This window comes from Drosophila simulans, chromosome 3R, assembly GCF_016746395.2.
Source record: "Drosophila simulans strain w501 chromosome 3R, Prin_Dsim_3.1, whole genome shotgun sequence".
Lineage (NCBI taxonomy): Eukaryota > Metazoa > Arthropoda > Insecta > Diptera > Drosophilidae > Drosophila > Drosophila simulans.
The window spans coordinates 11,784,059-11,807,886 of NC_052523.2; the positions used below are offsets into that span (position 1 = coordinate 11,784,059).

Genomic DNA, 23,828 nt, shown 5'->3' on the forward strand with positions numbered 1-23,828 from the left:
TTTGTATGCACTCTGCCGATTGGCCGTGCATATGATTGACTTATTGATTGGCTGATTGATCGATTGCCAGCCAGATCGACAGTCCGCTGGCCCCTGCTAAAGTGACGAACTGGCTGACACAAAGCCTCGGCCAGGCCTCAATTAGCTAAGCTGACAGTCGCCAGCGGGCAGTATATATAGTTGCACATACGGGTATAAAGTCGACGGTTCATAGAACTCGCGCTACCGTTATGCGACACTACCTATATATAGCTCGATTTGGCCGAATGCTAATTATAAGTACGCCAAATCGAGAGTCTAGACTTCATAAATAAAACACCAATCGAACCAACTACGTGCCACGCATGCGCACATGGATTTATTTATACATACATATATTGGCAGGGGGCGAGTTAATGCATTGGCAAATATTTACGATGTCAAATGCATTGAAATTGCAATGCAAATGTGCAAAAATGTTGTGTTTATTCGCCGGCTGTTGATGCCCATAAATCACGAGTTAAACATGCGAGAAAATCGCCCCAGAAGCCGCGATATGTTGGCTGTTTTTTGTTTCGGTTTCTGTTGCTGTTCAGTCTTTGTTGTGGATTACAAAAATACTTAGTAGGGCGACTTGGAGGCACGACAGCCTACCTACTTAACTTTTAATTTATGCGTAAGTCTGGACTTAGTAGCTTTTCAATATTAATTTCATACTCCAAAAGAGCACGGCATGTGCAGGCCCATAAATCACAATAACACACAAATAAAGCACGGTTTATATCCATACCGCATTCGGATTTATTACGCAGATGGGGAAAAAAAGGGGCAGCAGCCAAAGTCATCGCTGTGGCATATTTAAATTTATGTTTCCGATGCCATTCCGTCGCTTTACGATCGTTTTTTATATACGTGCCCCGGATTACCGCAGCACGGCTATATCAGCTGGCAGATAAGGGAGCGCCCAGATGTGAGGATCTGTCTAATCCAAATGTCACAACGGAATCACCCTAGTTTGGGTATCTCTTTGCCAAGATAAAGAGTATTTCTTAGCCCAGCTGCACCTGATATTCTTGCCATATGATAAACTGCAGCACAACCCACTGACTTTATGGCCCTAAAATATTTGACAAATAGTTGGTAGCCCAGCTGATGGCAGCTTCCCTTGTAAGTTTCATTAAATTGATGAAGTTTCCCAAGTTAGCCCACAATAATTCATTGTTTTCTTTTACTTTTTAATATCTTGATAATTTATTGTATTGGCTTAGGTTTTCAAAAGGTATCTTTTCGTATGGAGAAGCAGCAAAAAACTGGGCTGATCGCTGGGAGAAATCCAACTAGGAGCTTGACCCGTTTGGGGCTTAATTGTACGACGTTGGCCGTCAGCGAAGCGGACAGCTCCTACGATTTGCAACAAATCCTATTAGAGCTGCCCGAAAAGTGGCCGCGGCCCGGGGCTTTGGCAAACACACAAATTTAATAAATAAAATAAAATGGAAAATAATCATAAATACAAAGAGCGCGCAGCTGTGCCACAAGCCGCCACAAAAGCCGTCCGTAAGTGGCAAAGATCAAGCCGACTCGCGGACCCAGGCTAAAATAGAAAAAAAGCCGACAAAAAACTTACCAAAGAGCCTGGCTTTTTTGGCGAGGGCGTGTGTAATTTGACATCTTCATGAAATAATTAAAATTATTTATTGTTAATTTATTTTCACTCGGCCGCAACAATAGATAAAGTGAAAGATAAGCGGCATGTGTGTGCATTAGACAATTGAAATTAATTTGTCAAACGTTTGACAGCCCCTGCCACGCCCCCCCTTCAAAGAGGCGACGCTTTTGCGGCAATGTGGTGAAAGGAATGGAATTTCCGAGGCAAACTTTCACGGCGAAAAGCTTTTAGCCGGGGCCAGCGCTGAAGGTCAAGCCCGCTGGCCAATAAGGTAGCAGTTAGTCGAGTTCGCAACCGACCCAAATGCAAATGCCGTTCCGCATGCTCACCGAAAGAAAATATTCTAGGATAAACTTAGAAGTGGCTTAGGTCTCAAACTATCCTTTAAATAATCTATTAAAAAAGAACCAACACTCATTAGTATCTCAATCTCAATTAAATCGCTAGAATAGACCCATCTGTTTTGAATCCGATCTAAATAGCATTTAAAGCACTTAGTGATTATTTCTCTCGGTGTGCTTCCTGCCACAACAAATTAATCAGCGAGTGTCGGAGTGGCTAGGTGCACTTCGGTGGGCGGCAAACGGCAATGGGGAACTCTGGGATCTTGTGAGATCAGCAAGATTTCGGCTACCTGCTGTCGAGCTGCCCTGCGGCCAAAAATCGCGAATGCAGCGAATGCAATTAAATGCAGTTTGCGGCTCGCAGGGTGCAGGTTGCACTTTTCTGTTTTCAGTTTTCAGTTGGCTGGTCCGCACGGGCAGTTAATCATGCATCGACAGCCGGCTTTCTGCCGGCAAAACAGCAGCTCAACATTTTGGCGGTCACTTAGAAGTGGTGCCCGTGGAAAGTGTTGCGCAAAAAGCGGCTGGCAATTAAAACACGTTGTGGCTTTGCCTCTTCTTTTCGCTGGGGATGTGGATATGGAAGTGGATGTGGATGTGGCTCCTGCTGCCATGACGCACAGATGGCGATGCTGGCCAAGAGTCCACACCGTGATGTGCGCAGCGAATCGACTTTCAACGGAGCTCCAATCCACAATCCACTCCATTCCGCGGCAGGAATGAGGAAACGTTTTGGTGAAAAGCCGAGACGCGTTAAGAAATGTGGTTAATTGATTTTTGTTTTTGTATGTAATTAATTTATGGTTTCCTTTTCGATTCGCCTGGAGAATCGTCGAGTTTATTGTTTATATGCGAGACAGGTGTGTCATGGAGTTACAGTTGTGTAAATTGAATATTAAGTTGTTCAGAAGATTTAATGATTTTTTCAATTATCTATATATTATTAGTGATATTATTTTACTAATCGAATGGGTTCTCCACCTCTGAATCTTGCAGAATCACCCTGCATGGCTATACGACAATGTCCAATGCTCGCGAGCTGGCATTGATCGAGAAATGGGCTGACATTGCAACGCCGGCGACGCCGAATCGGCCAACACTATCGCCAACATCGCCGCCAGCACTCCATCGATCCATCGTGAAGTTCTGCTGCTGTCCGCAGCGGAGGCGCTACAATCTGAAGCAGGCCAAGAGCCACGGGGGCAGCAACAAGTCGAATGTGAACACGCTGCATGCCAGAAATATATTCGTCGATAGCGATTTCAGCTATATTGATGATGTGCCGCGGCGACGCCAAGATTGCCACAGCGATTACGACGATTGCAACTACGACTCCGACTGTGGCGGCGATAAAGCAGATGATGAGGCCAATGATATCGCCGCTGCTCCAAGAGACGACGGAAATGTGGCGCTGATATTAATGAATCAACGAAATCTTTCCGAACAATGGCGGCAGGACAACAAAGGCAACAGCAACAGCAACAAAGCAGCAACTAAAACTTGCGCTGTCACAAAGAGCCCGCAAAGTGGCAATGAGCAACAGCAACACCAGCAGCAGCAGCAACAGCAGCAGCAGCAGCGACAACCAACCCAAAGACTAAGCAATAGCTTGCAACAGCAGCAGCAGCAAGAGCAACAATTGCAACAGCAACAGCAACATAGCAATAAGGAAAATACACTAAGCTACGACAACAACAACAAGCCGCACTGTAATTATTGTAAATTACCCGACACCGCCGAGCCCCAAACGAATAGCAATAGCAACTCGAAAATTGATTCACCGAAGTCGTCGCAGAATAAAATGACAATTACGACAGCGACAGACACAGAAACAGCAACGGCAACAACAGCAACAGCAACTGCAACTGGCGAGTGTGGGCTGCCAGCAGCAACATCCCAAGAGTTTGTGGGTGCTGCCACAGAAGTGCTGTGCAACGATAAAGCAACATTGACAGCGGCGACACCAGCGGCAACTGCAACAACAGCAGCAACAACACCTAAGCCCCGCATTGCAGCGCGTCCGACCACGCCCAGCCGCCTTAAGACTGTGATCAAAACGACAATGGTGAAGCGAAGTCCTAGCCATGACTCAACGGCAACAGCAGCACATGTGTTGCTGCCGCACAGCTGCAGCAGCAACAGCAACAGCAGCAGCAACAACATTGGAGCCCATGACGAGCCCAGACGTTCGGTTAGGGAGCGCATCGCCGCCTTTGCGGCAGGAAATGGTAAGTTTCTTCAGTTCGCCCGCTTAATCAGCTTTGGCAACTAAGTCGCATTGTCGGCGGGGCGGAAATGTTGCACATATAGTGTACACACTGTGGGAAATATCGGACTGGGCTAGGCTCACACTCATTAGGCTATTAACTAGACGCATTCTTATTGTTATTAATTGATAGAAGCCGGGGTTCTGTCTGGCCAACTGTGGGATCATAAAAAGTATCTAAAGAAGTTCATAAAATATATGGAGCACATAAAACATGGCTATAAACTTATATTCTAGTGTTGATATTTTACTTCCGTATATGCACTTATGTGATTTATGTGATTTTTATCGGTATCCTAAGTGCTTTAATCATCCCCTTAGGGCGGCCAAGTCACCGAAGGTCATCAGAATCGAAAGCCAGCTCAGATCCTCGTCATTTCCTGTTCTGCGATATACGTGTTTGTCGATCGAGAGATAATACATGAATGCCAGACATCTGAATTACATTTCAGAGAATGAATCTCAAGCATCTGAATCACTTTTGCACGACCAATTACTTGCGAATTCAGTGAAATCAATTGAAGGCAATTAAATGAGCTACTAAAATGCTTGGTAAATATATTAAGTATTGACACGTAAGGGAAATTTATAGAAATTTTTTTTTTTTGGGCGTGTGCATAACCTTTTTTTTTTTTGTTACTTTTCCTTTACATTGTTCCGACTTCGAAAGAAGTGCATGAATTATGCATGACGTGGAGCCTTTGGATTTCCGTTAACATGGCACACACCTTTGGCATTTAATATAAAGAGTCGAATCTATTACAAATCAATTAAATGCCGCAATGTTTAATAAAAAGCCACTTAAGGCGGCATTAAAAACTTACCCACAAACTGTCTGCCGCCCATTGTGGGCATTAATAATGTGAAAAATGTTTATTATAAATGCGTCTGCATAGGACCGGCAATTGGGAAAGTCGTAAAAGTCGAACGATTGCCGTTTGGGTGCAGCTCAAAAACGCACTTGCAGGCGGCCCAAAAAAAAAACGCTGAAAGAAAAACACTCCCCGGTCAGCATTGTCACTAGCCGTAAAGTGCACTCCATTTGATTCCAGCCACGCCCCATAAACTGCAGTTTTGCACACAAAAAATAAAAAATGAAAATCTCAAAAAAAAAGAAGAAATAAAACAGCAAGACAGCGACAAAAGGCGCAACAGGAAACACGTACACACGGCAATCGACGTCATGAGTGCGTATTATATCATTTTGATAGGCAAATGAGGCTTGAAAGCCGCCAGAGCCCGTCGGTTCCAAAGACCCAAGCCCCCAGGCTCCCAGCTCCAAGAGCCCAGCCCTTAGTTTGCCCAAAAAGTAGGATGTCGAATACATAAATACCCTTGAAGGATCCTTTGAAAGTCTGGAAGTATTCATTAACCGAGATGTATTGAATAATACTATATTAACAAGAAGCAGAAAAATCACTACAAATTTCAAAGAATTTTCCCTTGGAAAATGACCAATTTCCATCCAATAAGTGGTGACAACTCCCTGGAAAGGGTATCGATGTAAGCCCAGAGAATGATCCCCATTCGGGCGGCGTCTTAGGGCGCCTCTGATCTGCGCTGATCGGCATGACGAAGACGTTGTCCCAACCCGACACACGTCAGTTCAGAGTTTTTCGCATCTGGATTCTGGACACTGGATGCTGGACTGGGGATAGTGGACTTCTTGCTTCTTGCTCATCGCCCGCTAATCGCGTGTCCAAGTGTCCGAGTGCTCGCTGGTGCATTTTTGCCGGGCTGACAGCTTCTGCTGAGCTCATTTCATTTTATTTATTTACTCATTCTTAGTCATTCTGCGCCACTCGGCGGCCAGTCCAGATGAAATGCATTGAGGTAGGTCCCCCTGATGGGGGGGAAAATAACAACTGCATAAAGTGCACAAGCTGCACTGGCAAATATTGACCGTGCCCGTACTTTCTACGAGTGTGTGTTTCGCTAGCAATATGGCTTGTACTTTTGCATTGTTTTCAATTAGGCACACACAGTGGCACCTCCGCAAACGTCTCTGCCCCCGCTTTTCACCAATCGACAATTAATCACGTTGAAGTGACCTCAGACAGCGAATCAATCAGCAGCCGCAAAATGAAAAATACAATAAAAATCAACACACACGCCCATCGGTGGTGAATGGACGGTGGCCATTTAGCGGACACACCCGGCAAACAATTTTATTTCAAGTAAATAAGCAAATAAGCTAAATGCGTACAAATGTTTTGTTTTCGAGCTCTTTGTTCGTGTTTGCAGAGCCACAAAATGCGAACGAGTACACAGGTACCAGTTTCCCCCCAAAAAATAAAAAGTATGAATAGAATTTATGGCCAATCATCAAATAGAACAATGGTTGCGAATTTTATTTTGGTCCGGTATATGTACATATCCCCGTTTAAAACTGCTAATTAGAAAGCCAAATTATGGCTAAAATTAAAAATATTCGTTGGTATATGCAAACGCAATTCCACAATAGTTGAATAAGTTTGTTTATTTGGAATTCCTCTTTTCGTCATGAAGGCATGACTTTGATTAGGAGCTGTAACAAATAGCTTTGATAAATAAATGTAGAAAATTCATTTTTTAGCATAATTTAGGCAATTAAAATATAATATGCCTCATGTGTCGCTTGAAAAAAGGATTGCGAGTGAGAAGTGGGTCGAAATTGAAGGAAGACCTCCCATGATCTCGCGACGCGTCACCCACACGGCGGCAAAGACCCGTCCTTATGGGCCGGTAGTACCGTTAGCGTTGCACAATTGAAATGCAGAAATAAAATACAAAAAAAGATAAATGCAGCAGGAGAAAAGTGCAGCCGAGTGTGGGCCTGGCTTTGGCTGAGCTGAACTGAACTGAACTGGCGGCCTGCCAATCGGCCCAAAACGATCAATTGGCAGAGAGACCCCCATAAAATGTTGCCAACTGTCCCTGTCGTCCGCTGACTGACTCTCGTTTGCAGCCGCTGATTTACGAGCTCGCCACGGGCCGTTGTGTAACGCATGCGATTCAGAATTTTTAAATGCCAAGCTCCTTTTGACCAGCAGAAGTGGAGTCGCAACGCTCACTGAATGCGGCCCAAAAGACCCCTGTTGCTGTTGGCTTTTAGGAATTGCTGTACGACTGTCGCCAAGTCACAAGTCGCAAGTCGCGACGGTGGCGGCGACATTTTAATCAAAAAACTCAATCGAACGCACGCATGCGCAATAAAAACAAAAATCAAATCAAACCCATAAAATCAACGCAGCAACAACCACAAGCGCTCTTTAGCCGTTTCACTTGCCCCCGCCGACCAGAAAAGGCCGAAAATAAAATAACATAAAAAAGGAAATAAAATAAACGTATATATAAATAGATGTATATAGACAAATGCCGGCCGGTTGGTGGGGTTCTTCCGTTTGACAAAAGTTCAAATAACCTTAGCCCCTATGCGAAATTCGATTCGATTCGCTGGGAATTTATTAGCATTTATGAGGGTCTGGAAAGATGTGGTCTTTTCGATTAAAGTTTTGAGTTTTATACTTTAGGGTAAGGATCTTAACATACCGAGTGCTACAGAAATAGCTACTTTGAAATATTAAATGTATTTAAATTAGTCATGGTTGCCCATATGAGGTACAAATATCAAGCTGATTGCGATGACCCATTTACAAGCTTCAAAAGCGACATAAATTCAAAGGCCCCATATTCGTTGGGCGTGACTCTGCAGCTCCATAATAGAACTCCACTGAAGATAAATAATGGGAAACACTCGGGAAATGGTTGAGGTTGGTGTGAGCAATAAATTCGTGCATGTAAATAATTGCCGGCAATTTTTTCGAGCCCGTACGAAATTAATTAAAACATTCGCGCAGGCAAACACACATATGCCATATGAAAAAGGAGTTAAGTCCACACATGTGCGGGGCCTGTTGCAAAATTTATAACAATTTAAATGGCACACATTTGGTGGACAATTCGCGGCGATTAGCGCAGAAATGTTCGCGAATTCGGCTTAAGCCACATGTGTCTTGAATTGTGCTGCTTTTTCATTTTCCTTTGCAGTTGGGAAACTGTTCGGGGTGCGCCGTCCATACAATGACAGCTTTATGTGCAGATATATGTCCGAGATTAGCCAAGCTTATAATCTTTTGTGTGTGCTTTATTTTTCACTTACAGAGCAACAGCAGGCAGCGCGGCAACATGACAAAGTCAAGAAGTTAACTAAAATGCAGTGCAATAGCAATACAAATCAAAACAACATGACAGCAGAAGATGTGAAAAGTGCAATTAGCAACAGCAGCAGCAGCGGCAACCAACTACAGCAGCAGCAACATCAAACGCTTATCAACGGCCAGGCAGCGACTGTGCCGGCAGCAATAGTTGCAGCAACAGGAGGAGTTGCGGCAGCAACATCCGCGGCAGCAAAATCTGGCCGCACGTCAGCAATCGCCGCTGACACGACGCGCTACAAATCGGGATTAAGTGATGTGGCGGCCAACGGAGACGTTGATGGTCGGCCGACTTCATCTGCCACCACATCTGTTGTGGCAACTGGCGCTCCGAGCGTTTTTAGCACCGGTTGTGCAACCATGCCGCGAACCCGCCAATACGGAAGCAATGTTGCCGCTGCACTTGCAACAGGAGCAACATTGGCAACAGGAGCAACATCGGCAACGGGAGCAACATCGCCAGGCAGCCACACCATGACAGCTGATAAGAAATTCTTAAGCCAGGCGGCGCCCGTTCAGGGGCATCATCATCATAAGCTGCAATTTGCCGATAAGGCCGACTCCGAATTGGCCGCACTGGACAATCTGGACCTGGCTCACAGCCTGGATTTATTGGACGTCGACGGCGAGGATCCGTACGGAGCTTTGCAGGAGTATCTGGAGCGTGTCAAGGTGAGTGCCTCTTTATTGTTTTGTGGCTGGCTCTGGGTAATGCACAGCTGTTCCGTTCCCAAGTTGCGCAATTTGCGCCTTGAATGGGGGATACTTTTTGGGGATTGGAGCAAGGGTTGGGTGGCTGCTCCACTTGACTCAGTCTGTTGTATGGTGTGACTCGATTTGTGGCATTTTCACATGATAATAAGCGACCATTTCTGTCCCCATCAACCAAACGCACACATAAGTGCAGTGAGAAAAATCATCATCATATTAAAATATAGAATTTAGGATAATTGAAAGGGTTCTAGGCATGAATACATTTGATTGTTTATCATTCATAGCTATATTTGACCTATTTTTCTTGTTTTTGATCCTTGCCACTTTTTTTCGCTGTGTAATCACACAATTGCCTGAGACTAGGCCTAGTGCCAGTCTTTCATTCAACGCCCCTCTGCCCCTGCTGTCAACACGGCGTGATTTTGCAAATGATTATTTTGCGTGACAGAGAAATGTGTTAAGGCGATCTCACACACAGCCGTAATATGTAACGCATACGCCGTGTTGCACGCCCGACTTTCCGCTGCCGCTTTGGCTGTCGTTTGGCTTGTCGTCAGCGGTCGTGTACATAAAATTTTATGTTTCTTTACCGGAAAGCGCAATATTACACATACACATCAACGATGACGGCAACGTCAACGGCCGGGGCTTTAATTTTCTTTTCTTTTATTTTTTCCTCGCCTTTTCCCTCGTGCTGTCTTCTTTTATAACTGTTTCGCATGAATTTTCCTCATAGCTGCTAGATTTTGTTGTTATTATTATGTTTATTTGCCGCTCATGGCGGAAGCATAAACGCACGCACGCGCATTTTCCCCAGCACTGCGTTTATGATTCCTTCTTGTGGTCAGTGGTCGGAAAAAAGGAAAAAAAAGTGTGCAAGTCGCACTATGAATCGAATTATATCGATTAGATTCTAAATTGCGTTGCTAAAACGTAACATACCAGGAAATACATGGTACTGAATTCCCACAAAGTGGTTTAGAAGAATGCTGTTAAATTTCATTCTTAATATACTTTTCTCGAATGTTTCTACTTATTGGTTTAACTTCTTTATCAACAGATGCTCTGATTTTATAGCGTTTTTAGTAGTGCGAAATTCAGGACAAGGCGTTACCTTTCTTTTATGTGACACTCATGTTAGCCATTAGTGTTCTCAAGATAACTACTCTATAAGTGCTTTTGAAATAAAATTTCTCCAATGCATGTGCTAGGCTCCAGATAAATAAACTTCGCGACTTAAGTGCCTATTCGCCATTTGTGCCAGAATGGAGCACCCACAAATCGCGCACAAAACGCCGGCGATTTAGCTGCGTTTTTTACCGCGCCAAATCAGAGCAAGGCGTTTTTTATCGCCGCTGATCAACCGGGATGGCTTTATGGCAGTAAATGCTGCACGCCTTGTGCCATATGCCATATGCTGCATTTTATAATCAGTGTCATCACCTTAACACCCATCGAATGCCCGGCCACGCCCCCCAGCGCCCCTTTCTTTGGAGCAGTCGAAACGAACTGAGCCGAAACCTAGTTTGGCTTAGTTTTTCTTGGCCTGGCGTGGGCTGTCGGCTTATGGCCTTACACTGCGGTTATTAACGCCTTTTTACACATTTTCCCCCCCTGTTCCACCTACGAATACAACTAATTTTTTGGCTAAATTGAAATTATTAGCCGGCAACTGTGCCTAATGATGACAAAATGTGTCACAGCGCTGCCCACGCAGGCCAAAAAGCTTTCTTTTCGGGCCAAAAGCAATGGGTGAGGGGCGAGTTGGGGGCAACGTCTCCTTTGTGCACATTTATTATGACAAATAGTGCAACGTTTTGGCTGGAAATTGCCGTTACACGCTAAGACTGCTAAGACGCTTGTTGGCGGGGCCTTAGGCTTAATTTGAATACACTGAGTGAAAAAAAAGATGTTAGAAGTTGAAACAAAATGTTTAGTTAACATTTTTTGTATTACTCTATAAAACTAAAGTTGCTATTTGATTACATATACTTGCAATAAGGTCCCAAGCAGATCAACACACATTTTACTTGCCATTGAATTGAATTGGTTAGCCTATTTTCCAAGTGTAGTTATGAAATGCGTTAGTGGAGGCGGTAATCACCGCCTGACCCATTTAAGACGCACCGAAACGAAACGAAGCGAATCCATGACAGGCGATGGCAACTCGTTTTTTCCGTCGCGCTTCCTGCATCAATTAGCGCTGGCTTTTGCACAGATTTTCCATAATTTTACATGGACAAGCTGGCTGGATGAATGGAAAACCGACCGACTGACTGGATGGGGCTGAGTTTTCCCGTTTAAGCAGCCATTAATTGGCGCTCGTCAGCATCGACTATGCGGCTAAGTAAGCTTAATGCATCAATCAAGCTTTCAGCATGACAACGTGTATAAATATTGCCTTTCTGCCATTCGAAAATCTGATAAATCAGGCGCAGCGTTTGCGTGTGTTCTCAAATGATTTTAATTATAGATATTGACAAAGTGGCGATGGGAAATTAAGACGTAAGCCTGCTGCTGCTGCGCCCAGGGATTGTTTCTTGGATTTAGTTTTCAGTTTTTAGATTTTTGTTTTGGGATTTGGGTTTGGCCAGGTCTGGCTGGTTCGATGAACCCACGAAAAGTATCTGCTTTAGCCAATTATGCGAATGCTGTTAATGAATGTGGGCGACGACTTGCCTTAGGTTTATCTATATGGCTTTATGCAATGGCTCTGTCACTTGGCGAATGCGAATGCGACTGCAAATGCGACGGCGCAGCTGCCTAGAGAAAGTTGTCTTTGCCCAATTTGCAAATGACGTTTTTTTGTCAACGTCAAACGGCGAACGAGCCAAAACAAATGGCAATAAAAGGCAGCGCCTGCCTGCACGTTACTATTTTTGTCAACCAGGAGTTGAACTCGCTAAACCGAAGAAAATCCCACAGGCCTCCGATGATGCCAAATGGAGTCAGAAAATCATCAGTACAAAAAAAGACTGTGGGAGAAGCTGAAGAGCTGAGAAGCCGATACTTTGAAATGAAAGTGAAGCGACAAAAGACTTCTACCATTTCACCGGCAGCAATCATAATTGCAGACAGCAATTAAGCCGCTGTCACAGGCTGCCAGCTACTCATGCTGATCGCGTTACAATTGCAGTTGCAGAGTTGCAATGCCGCAGAGTTGCAATGTTGCAATGTTGCAGCGTTGCATGTTGCCAGTTGTCAAGTTCGGCTCGCTGACAATGCGTTGATATTTTCCGACAAGCAAATCAGCAGCCACCGAGTCAAAATAAAGTAAAATAAACCAAAAGCCTTGCCACAAAAATTGAGCCAATTTGCTGATGCCGAATCGAAGCTCACAACTGGGAATCGCATTTGTGCGGTGAGTGCTCTTCTGAGCCCGGACTTTCTTTTCCCCCAGCCGCTTGCCACAAGTGACACAAAGTAGCCTGCTGCTCGATCTTAGGAGTTTTGAAAGCCAATGGAATTGAATTTGTACAATCCTCACGCGTGACACAGGATTTGCTACCATGATTGCCTCAGTTGTACAACTAGTTTTTAAACTCTTTACTGAAATATTAATTAAAAGCTTAGAAGACAATACAATATGCAATGACCAAATTAACTAAATAACCATCATGACCCATTTGTAAAAACCAAATAAGGCAGTATCAGCATAGTTTTAAGATACACCTATACAAAAATGTACAAATTTCGAACAATCGAAAGCACTGCTGCCTACACGCAACCTTTTGCCAATAAGACTGAATGCAGTACTTAAAGATTTTTGTTTTGAGTTATGTAAGAACGGTAAGCGAGGGCTTCTGCGGGATTTCTTCTGAAGCTGTCACAGCTGTTTAGCACTAAGCTTACCTAACTCAAACTGTGCCCTCCACGAAGGCGTACCTCTACCTCGACTTCAGCCATTCTGGCTATGAAAAAGCTGCACGTGAGCTAACCACTTCAAGTGTCATTGCCCAGCCGAGAGTTGAACTCTAAGAAAATGTATAGTATTTGTCGACAGGCTTTGCTTGCATTCTTCTAACCAAACATAGGTACACATATATGCATATACACACTCCATATGAAGTGCCATTGAAATTATAATGATCTTCAGGGGATTTCGGACCGATCGCTCGGACGTCAGGCTACCAGAAAACGAAAAATGAAGAGGCCAAATCGAGATGGAGATGGAGCAGCACATGGGTACGATATTATTTAACCAATTTGTTGTTGCCCGCTTTTGGATCTGGCTATGACCTTCAATGGTCATTTGTTCAAAAACAAAGCGAGCTGGTCCGCGGGCTTACCAAAAATACAACAACAATAAAATGAGAAAAATAAAAATATTTTGACGTTGATGTCGATGTGGTCAATGTCAATGTCAGAAATCGGTTGAAGTGGAAAATTTCAGTTCACAGTGGCTTACAAATTCAGTGCTTCTCCCGCTTTTTGTTTAAGGTTCAGTGCTTGGCTAATAAGCTAAACTCGCGTGATTGATGTGCGTTTTGGGGATTACATGGCCCTTGTGGCGCTGACCTTTGCAGTCGCTCAGCAGCTGTTTTCGGTTTTCTTCTGCCGGACTTACCGGCTGACGTTGTTCTACAATATCTGTGTATCTGTATATCTGCCAGCATATCTCTGATGTGGCATCAACTGCGTGCCACGCCCGACTGTCTGCAGCTGGGTTTCAGGGTTTCTGCTGCTCCAACGGAGTGTAGACGCGATGCTGGGCACAATACTGATTGCATTTAGCGATAAATTAACCAATGAATACAATTAAAATAGGAATACTCGCACTGCAACCACTTTGCCAAGGGCAACGGGGTGAGACCTTCGCAGAGAACACGGAGAAAAATATACGCTTTGTATAACTGAATAAACATCCAAAAAATTATATGTAATAAAATATTTTTGTAGGTAAAAAGTTAACCAGTACCTATATATAGTACCCACAGCTAAGGCTCTGACCTAAAGGACTCCTATGCCAAGTAAAAAGATTTTCTCTCAGTGCCGTTCTGAAAAGGCGTCCCCAAGGGCAATGTAGCCGATCAACCTTCAGTTCGCTACGATTCGATGCGATTTCTCTCAAAATCAATTGCATGCTGTACTTTATTGTGTGCCATATAGTTGTGTCTACATGAGTCGAGGAAAACGGTGCCCCAAGCCGAAAACTGAAAAGCCAAATAAATCCAATCCGAAAACGAAATTCGCTCGCCGCATTTAAATGTTTAGGTTGTCCGTATCGGTGACCAAATGTGGATTAGCCGGGTGCGATTGCGTTAATTGTGTCTCGTGGGCATCGTTTGGTTCGCCCGGGGCCAGGATGGATCTCCGGAGGCGCTGCTCTGCTGGCCAGGATGAGGTTTTCACCTGATGCTGCTGCTGCTGGCGCATGTTCGGATTGCCAATGAAGCGGACATGTGGCAAGAGCAATTGCTGCGGCAGATCGGCTGACATTGATCTTGTCGAGTGCAATCTATTAGCGGGCAGTCGCCAAGAAGCCAACGATGCAGCAGCATCCTCCACTGACAGTGATGGCCTGACTGATTGATCGTAACCATTAATTTTATGCGTTGACATTCTTAGCGGCCAGTAGTTGTTGCTGTCATCTGGCCATTTTCCACCACCCGCCATCCTCTCACCCAATTTCCCGGCACTGGCTGTCAAGTGCCGCTTGCCGCGATTCGGAACGAATGGATCGTCGGCGTTGTAAAGATCCCGGAGCTGCAGCTTCTTGCCCCGGGTGGCAAAGAAGGGATCGTCCACTTGGAAGAGGTTGCGATGCTTTTTGCCGCGATGCGGATAGAACAGGTCGTCATACTTGAACAGATCCTTGACCTTGTCGCGCTTGCCACGATTGGGCACAAAGGGTTCGTACCGATTCATCAGGGCGTCCAGGTCCAGCGATCCGCTGTGCTTGCGACCTCGAGGCGGTATGAAGGGATCGTTCTCCTTGCTCATGTCTTCTGGAAAAAGTCCGTCCAGTTAGTCGAGTTATAGTAGATTATCCATAGTGATAGAGGTTCTAAAATACACTCACCTCCAAATTGATAGCCATCGAAGAGCTTTTCCCTTCTGACCAGCACATACTGGGGCTCATCCACAATAAGTGGGGGTTCCAGATGGCCCGACAGATTTAGTTTCTTCCAGAGAAACATGCCCGGATAGTAGTTCTCGGCAGCTCCATCGCTCAGATTGCCCAAAGGACGTTCAATGGGATACAGGAGCTGCATGGCCCAGTGCAGGAACTTCATCAGATCCTGTTCGCCAGTTAGCAGCATGAAGACCTCGTTGTTGCTCTGCTCCTCGTCGTCGACATCTTCCTCCTCGGAATCCGAGGAGGAGCTAGCCCCAGAATCGGAATCCTGCATCGAACTCAGCTGCATGTGGAGGCGGGACAGCGCCTCTTTGTTCCTGACGAAGAGGAATAATAAGGGCATACGGTTTCTATTGTCTGATTAATGCCCCATCATTTGTTCGCTTTAAGGAACAGCACATTTTCACATTTTTCTCTTTGGTCTTGAGCGTGGGTTGCTGGCCATGGGTTTCAATTACCCTTGTTGGCCAGAGTTTCTCTTTTCAAGAAATTAACTGAAACCGACGACACCAAATTGATGAACTTCTTTTTCCCACTCACAGCTTGTGACCCAAAAAAAACAAAAACGCCTAAACTCTTCGCTTATCCGAGGCTGTCAGGCTGATCCGATTCAATCAAAAGTCAATTTGAGGCAATTCCACAGAAATTACTGTGTAAAATTACAAATTAGACGAGCAGCAACAACAATCGAAAGTTATGCGGGCTCATGGTTAATTAATCAAACATTTAACAAATCAACAAAGCCAAACATAAGCGAACAGAAAACAATAATGATAAGGTCCCAGCCCTGAGATGATTAATTCGATTTTAATAGCAGCGCCCAATAATTTTTCAACACAACATAATATTCCGCTTAAGTTACAAGCCGCAGCAAAGAAAGGAAAGAAATGTTTTAAAATAAAAACAAAAGCTGGGCGAGCAAAATATTTCTCACTCTCCGAAATGAAAAGTGAAACTCGTAATGCAGTTTTCGTTTCGATTTCGTTTCGGGGCAATGAATTTGCTGACAGTTGTTATTTTATAAAATAAATCAACATACGTGGCGGCGGTCTCCAGGCTCTGACTTGAAACAAAACTGCAATCGTCGGTACTGATTTTTTCACGCCCATTAATTGGTTTTGCGTGTTCCCAGTCGACAGCCAAATTGTCGACGATTTGTAGGCCCTCTCGAGGGTTAACCTTTTTTTGGCAGAGCCTGGCGCCCTGAAAGGGGTTAGCATTAACCCACTTTTTGCCAAAGGTGTGGATTAAAATGAGATTTATATGAATCAATATGTAAAGGTGAACAAATTAATCTTTGCCAAAAATAAGGTGAAGATACCCCTTAAAAACAATTAATATTGAAAACCTAACTCTTTCTATAAATGTACATTTTCAAAAATGTACATTTTTGGCCTCAGTGGGTTAAATCGGTACTTTGACTGCCAAATCGGTTTACATGTAAGGCGGAAACGAGGTGCTCAACTTTCTCGACTTTCCTTCTGTTCAGCCTTGAACCTGCTGGCCAATCTCTGGCAGCCACTTTGCCACCCACATCCTGGATTCCTTACCTGGCCGCCAACATCGTGCGATAGTATTCCTGCGGACACTTGCTGGATCCAGATCCGCCGGATCGACCCTGGCAACGCTGGCCCCAATACCGATGAGGGGGCGTGGTGCGATAGTTGTTGGGTCCCAGACCCAGGCCCATGCCCAGTTCCATTCCCATTGCAATTTCCTGCGGCGCTGATTGCCTGGCCCCTAAATCATCTGCGTTTCGATTAAAATCCTCAGAGCGCTGCGCTGTTGGTTGCTCCACATCGGAGAGGCTAAATTTGCCAGAATCCATGGGTCCATTGCCATTGCCGTTGCCGTTGTGCATCATATCGCGCAGTGCATCGGCGGGGCTGTCAAACAGGACGCGTGCATCCTTTTTCTGATGCTGCTGCTGCTGCTGCCGTTGGTGGCTCAAGGCCGCCTTCGTGGCCGTGGCGATAAGCGATGGTGGCAAAGATAGGACCACATTGCCATGGCCATGGCCACCGCCGCAATAAATCGCCAGGCAGAGGCTGAGCCAGGCCAACGTGAGCCTCATGCTGTCTGCCGCCTTGGACGGAGGATCGAGGAGCGACTTTGGACACAGCAACTCCAACTCCAACTACAGTCCTCTCGAAGTTGTGCCACTTTTTATTTCACTCCACTCCTGCCTCGTCGGCCACTTTGAAGAAGCCAGTTAGCCAGGCGGCCAGTCCGCGGCATCCGCTGCGTTTTTGGCTCTTAGAAAAACGTAGAGACTGAAACTGAAAGTTGCTGGCCAGCGGTCCAGCTTTTTATAGCACGAGAACGAGATCCAAAGGCCAAAGGAGCGGACCGCGGAGTTTTGGGAATACGCCTGCTGGTCGCGCTCGAAAGATCCCTGGTCACATATGACAACACTCAGAGAAATTGGAGTGAGCATTTAAAAGGTCCTGAAACTCATTCAACCACCAATCTCATGCTCATATCAAAAGAACATAAATATTATATTTTCACAGTGCATGATTCCTTGGCAATGCCAATTGTTTGTCATATGCGTCCTAGCATGAAATTAATAAAAAGAAATTGCATTGTACGGCGTCGAACTGGGAAATATGGCGACCCACTTGAGATGGCCCCAAGCCAGCTCTCATACGTCACAAGTCGAGTTCGAAATCAGCTGAAGTCAGTGGGCCAAACTCGATTGGTGTGTCCGGCTTTGTTTGCCTAACCTGTGAACCCAGAACCGCCTTCACAAATTAGCCAGCCAACTAACTTCTCGCCAATGCCCGAGTGGCCCCGTCGATAAGATCTTAGAGTATGCGGCTTTCTTTCAAGCCCCCAGAAGCAATAGACTACCTCTGAGAATTTATTGCCTGCTAATGTTCGATCGCATTTGTCTGCGAGTTGCCCTTCTGGCAACAGGAGTAGCCACTAAAAAAAGGGAGAAAATTGAGGCAAAAGGGGGAAAAACAAGGGCCCGCAAACAAAAACACAATTGTTGAGTAATGAGCACTGCACGTTATTAATGTCACTGGGGATGCGGGAAGAAGGGTCTGTGGAAAGGGTTCTATGGCTACAGGGACCAGTTGGTTGGGTTCTGGGTCTTGGGCCACGATTTTTAATTAAGTAATTCGCTGACTTTGTTAGCCCTGTGGGCTCCATCTGTCTCTGATCTTCTCTGGCGACCATCCGGAGTTCTCTTCCAGTGCTGCTTTTTTTTTTTTTGGTTTTGGTTTTGGTTCCTCTTTTTTAGCTGTGTTTAATCTGGCTAACAAATTGCTTCATTTCAATTTATTTGCATTCGAGTCGTGTTTTGCTGGGAGTTCGTGGCTGCAGTTTTCTGTTCGGATGCGAGTGTGGAAAACCTTTTTCTGCCTCCGCGGTCGTGTTCTAATTTATTTGTCTTTGATTGTGCCCATGTCTCTCCGGGATGTCTCCTGCGGTCGTGTCCTGGCCTTTCTTTTTGTCCCTGTTTGCGGGCCAAATTAAGCAAACATACATCATAGTCGGGGGCCATTAGAAGAAGCTCTTTGTGGACGCGAATGTGGCGCTCTGGGCGCGATTAATAGACCATTGCCTTGATATATGTGCGCAATTAGAGCGCTAATCAAAACCTAATCTCCGCCACAGTGCGGAATTTATGGGTCTTCTATACATGGACAGAAAACTAACAACGAAGGGGATTAATAGGTGGACTAGCAACTGCTAAATATATAGAATAGCATATCTAATTGATTTAATTATTGTTTGTTTACCGAACGAAATAGTAATGTGCCATAACATAACATTTTTAAAGCAAATTAATATCCCTGATATCCATTATTTCTCCATGTGCAACTCACTAACAACTGCCATTCTAATTTCAGCGGGAAATCAACGAGGTCTTCGAGCTGCGCAAGGTCCAGCGTTTGGAGCAGCAGCTCCGTGAGCAACTGGAGGAGCGGCTATCGCAGGCAGGAGTCCAGCAGCTTGATGAATTGTCTCGTTCCACGGAATCAGATAGCGGCTTTGACAGCAGCAGCACCACAGCAACATCGAGCACACCAGCAGCAGCAGGAGCAGTCACATCGGGCAAGCCAGTGACAACTAAACTAAGGGCACTACCGCCGCCGCCCCTCAGTCCCACCAAAACCACGTCGAACTGCATGCCCACTCCACCTGTCCAGGCGGACGATGTTAACATTTGGGCCTGCAAGTTCCTACGTGATCTGGACAGCCTGATGGCCACCGGTGATAAGCTGCCCCCGCATTTGGCGGCACTGGCCGAAGGATCCGGTTCCGGTTCGGCCAGCAGCTCGCCCACCTCCAGGACGGCGCCCATCCTCCTGTCCGCAGCTGCCTCGGCGGCCATCCAGAGTCGGCTCGGCAAGGGCTCATCATCCATCATGGAACATCAACTGCAGCAGCAACAGCAGCAGAACGGACTCGTCTTGAAACCGGAGAAGCACGTGAGTACACAGTTCAAAATACTTTGTAAATAAAATTTAGGAGGCATCCCTCCTAAGGGATAACATCCTTAAACAGTTTTGTGTATCAAATTCGTTCTAGCTTAATTTCATTTAAAGGATTTAAAGATATTGAAGCACTTTGCATAATTAAAGCTCAGCAGCAATTTTACATAATCTATGCCTATTTGAATGACTTTTAAATTGCAAATTACCATTTGAAATTCCGAAAAAGGTTAAACCCCTGGTGTATGCATATGTTCCGCAGCTTACGCTGAGATTTCCTAATCTCAAATCTCTGAAATTCCCGTGTAATCTCTGGTTGCCTTAATTTCGACATGCTACCGAGCAAACAGCGAAGCATATTTTATGAATGTGGGCTAGATAAAATGCGCTCAAGACGAAGGCATTTAATCTGAATCACAACAATGTTGTCAACACACACAAACATTGGGGGCCCACACACACGGCGTGCCCCCAAAAAGGGCCCAACTTCCCCCAGAAATTCGGTGAGTGAGGAATGTGTTCTTTCAAGAACTGCCATATGTTCCATACATCCATCCATCCATCCATTTGCCGGATGCGCAACTGAGGCGCGTGAAATTTATGGGCAGCGGAGTAGAGGAGTCGGAGTCGGAGACGGAGATGAGGATGAGCAGCCAGATGAAAGTGGGGGCCACGGAATTGGTCCGTTGATAGACAGTCGTCACTCGGTGGCTGGCACTTGAACGAGTTAAACTTTGAACTATTTGAATAAGATAGACGGGCAAGTTTTATAGGAGTTGCATTTTTCGGGGGCTTCGCAGCGCCATAAAATGTATCATAAAATGCTCTAATTAGTGCAGTTCTTACTCAGCTTTAGATTGAAAGACAATTGGAGATTGATTGCCGAGCATAGAGTCGTAAAATATTCTCTAATTGGAATCGTAGGGCCGCGGAGGGAAAGGGCAAAGTTTATGAAGATGCTGCAAGTTGAACTCTATGATAACCCAAAAGGAGCTGTTGCTATTAGAATGCACTGAAAGGAAATATTGATGGTATCAGTAAAATGGAATATTAATATTAATTCCTAATTAATCTTGTAATCAAACTTACACTATATTTTTCCAAGTGCTTCGGCTTGTGTCTTTAGAAAAGTGGCTGCAATCTTTGGCCAACTCACTGACCCACTTCGACCAGTCGAGGCCCATAAACCATAAGCCCCGAAACAGACTAACCAACTTGTTAGCTGTCTCTGGCTTATCAAGCCGAATATATCTAATTAAAACATTTATAAGCCAAAACGGCACATAAACGGCACTGAGCTTGCGGTCTCCTCCACGGTTGCATATGCATATGCTTAGCACACATTGTGCTCACCTCTGGTGAGCCCCATTTTTAAGGGGGAAAAACCTCAAAAAGGCAGCAGCCGACTTGCTGCAAGAAGACAAATATTAATTTTCAAAACGCGTGCCATGCCATGCCAGTGGAAAAACACGACATCAACACCGAAAAGCGAAAACGTAAACCGAAAACCCACAAAAACCGGGGAGTTGATATGAGGATGGGGGGAAGGGCTCCATTGTTGCTGGCGTTTCTGTTGACAACTCGAAATATTTGCTACCAATCGATATGGGGAGAGCAAAGTCTCCTGGCCCATTTCCTTTCCACTCGTTCTAGTTGCAAAACGAAAGGAAAGCGGAAATCATTTCGTCTGGATCTGTTTTTGCCAAGTACAGCTTAGTCCATACAAATAGGTCATAGTCAGGAAAAGCTTAATGACTTCGTTTTAAAATAATTGTATTTATACGTTTGCTATGTGTAAACTTAACTCAGGTCATATAGGTTTTATTACTTAAATATCTTTTTCGAGTAATGAAGAATACAGATATTACGAGTAGTAACAATTAAGAAGATATATAGTATAGACCATATTTTTGCGACCGGAACTGTAGCTCTTGCCATCCGCCTGCAAAATAGCTGTCGAATTTTCGGATACTGTCACTGGAAAAAACACTCCCTTCACCGAAGCTGTCATATTTCGCCCTAATCGCTCAGGTAAAAGTGCCAATTAAAAGTGCTTAAGCCCCAATGCACTAATTAAGCCAAAGAATGTGGCCGACTTGCCAGTTGCCAGCTGAACAATACACTCATTCGGTCAATCAGTCAGTGAGACAGTGGAGCTGAGGGCCATGATTTATGAGCTACCAACGGCAGCATAAATCAAAGGCAACAAAATCGGCCTTTTGTATCGAGGGCACAAGTGCGTGCCCGGCTTGCCAAAAATCTCCTGGACAAAACTGTCAATGAAAGTAAAGCAGCAGTGAGGCAACAGCAACAGCAGCGGCAGAATCTCATTTTTTGTCAGTTTTCCAGCTTTTCGTTTCGTTTGGCTCGGTTTTGGTTTGGTTTCGCTCGAAAGGCGCAGGAGTGGAGTGAACTGGGTCAGCATGCCGCCCTGCAGCAAGATCAGCAAAGACCAGAGACCCCGGCAGAACACTCCACTTCACTTCACTTTTTGCCTGGGCTGTCAACACGGCAGCAGACCGAGCGGAACCCAAAACGCCCCAATTTAGTTGCCTGCTATGTTTATGGGGATCGGGCGCACGGACGGACACAGGCCCAGTGTTTCTCCCTGCGAAAGTGAATCTTGTGCAGCATGTAACATGCGTGTGGCAGGGGAACATCATCTGCGGCCAACGCAATGCGCTTAATGATGATGAACCATGCAGATGCTGCAGCAGATGTGGAAGATGCACAAGATGCTGGCCAGCACTGAGAGAAAGAAAAGGAGTTGGGAATATGAAATAGGTAAAACAGGGGCATGCAACTTTCTGGCTTGATCGTAATGTTATTTCTGGAATAGTTTCTTAATTTTTGGATTACATTATGACAACGACTTTTCTCCCAGTGCAGGCCGTGCAAGGCTGCCCAGACAAAAGGCCGCGACACACAAAAAGCTTTTCACGCAGCTCAACGAGCCCCAGACACTTTGACTTAAGTAGAACTTGCAAATCACTGCAAGGCAAACAAACACGATGGTCGACAGAAATCAGGAGGAGCTGGAGCTGGAGCAGGAGCTCCGAGTTGGGTACTGGTTAGTGGATAGTGAGCAGTGGTCAGTGGTCACTGGCCGATCAGGGAACAATGGCGATCAGGGAACAATGTCCGGAGGAGGACGATGGGCTGGGCAGGCGTTTAAGTGTTTTGATTTGATAATTATTATCAGTGCGCATGCGTGACCGCGGGCCTCTGAGCCCAGTCAGTCACTCATTTACGTGGAAATCAAAGGGGTGGGGGAGGGGGCATGTCCAATCGATTTGCGATAGTCTGGCCGAGCATGATCAGGCGCTCTTCAGTACTTATGTACGAGTATGTTGTCCACTCGAAGACGCGGACTTTCTGGGTCACATATCAATAAAAGTGGGGCGCTGAGGCGTTGCCCAGTGCATTTGTCATTCAGTTTTTCAGTTTTCAGTGGTCGATATCGAAACCAGTAAACAAACGCTATGTATACATATATTTATTTTTTTTGATTTCGTGCGCCCCGTTTTTATGATCAATTAGGAGCATTTATACAGTTTCTCCCTCCCGAAAAATTCTTGATAACCCCAGAGGCGACCTAGAGGAAAAACAATTTTTATGTGTCATTTTGTGTTCATTTTATTGCATATTTCATTAACTAACCGAAGAAAACATTTCATTTGTTTTCCATTCCATTTCCAAATCCAAATCTTCGGCAGTGTTGTGAGAAATGTTCACAATTTTATGACATTTAAATAAGTCTCTGTCAGCGTTTCGGATATCGGATTCTACTGCCCCGGTCGTAAAACTGATTTGAATTTTTACCCAGTCGTAAAATGCTTCAATTTCAATCACCAAACTTCCAACGAGACGGAGAATCATAGGAAATTGCTTACATATGTAAAGCAGATTGGGCATTGAGAACTTTTCTTCTTTATTTTTGGGTGCCTTGATAAAATCGCTAAATTAATCGAGTGTGCGCGGCAAAATAGATGATCTTCGGCTTGATAACTAGCCGTAAAATGGTAAAAGTTTTCATTTTCCGATCGGAGTCGGCGCCCGGCTGCCTTTAAATGGCCATATGTTCGGTGCCCGGCCATGCCCATAAACGCCAATGATCTGGACGCCCAATTAAT

At 45.1% G+C, this 23,828-nt stretch overlaps 2 protein-coding genes across 4 annotated transcripts in view; one reads left to right on the forward strand and one right to left on the reverse strand.

The window, feature by feature from the left end:
* LOC6728097 (stAR-related lipid transfer protein 13) overlaps window positions 1–23,828 on the forward strand; it is an 88,429-nt gene that overhangs the window by 44,269 nt on the left and 20,332 nt on the right. For both annotated transcript variants that reach the window (XM_016176729.3, XM_016176728.1), the window contains 3 exons: window positions 2,989–4,220; window positions 8,402–9,126; window positions 19,111–19,692. In XM_016176729.3, the coding sequence (XP_016034710.1) occupies window positions 3,014–4,220; window positions 8,402–9,126; window positions 19,111–19,692 (2,514 nt within the window). In that variant the 5' untranslated portion in view covers window positions 2,989–3,013. The remainder of the gene's footprint in view (window positions 1–2,988; window positions 4,221–8,401; window positions 9,127–19,110; window positions 19,693–23,828) is intronic.
* LOC6728093 lies at window positions 14,242–17,527 on the reverse strand. 2 transcript variants are annotated; one of them, XM_016175305.3, is made up of 3 exons: window positions 16,798–17,527; window positions 15,191–15,564; window positions 14,242–15,113 (listed from the first exon to the last, which is right to left on the reverse strand). In XM_016175305.3, the coding sequence occupies exons 1-3, from the start codon at window positions 17,319–17,321 to the stop codon at window positions 14,371–14,373; spliced, it is 1,641 nt and encodes a 546-aa protein (XP_016034712.1). In that variant the 5' UTR covers window positions 17,322–17,527; the 3' UTR covers window positions 14,242–14,370. The 2 variants fall into 2 exon arrangements, with proteins under 2 accessions (XP_016034712.1, XP_016034711.1); XM_016175304.3 differs by having other exon boundaries at window positions 14,242–15,116.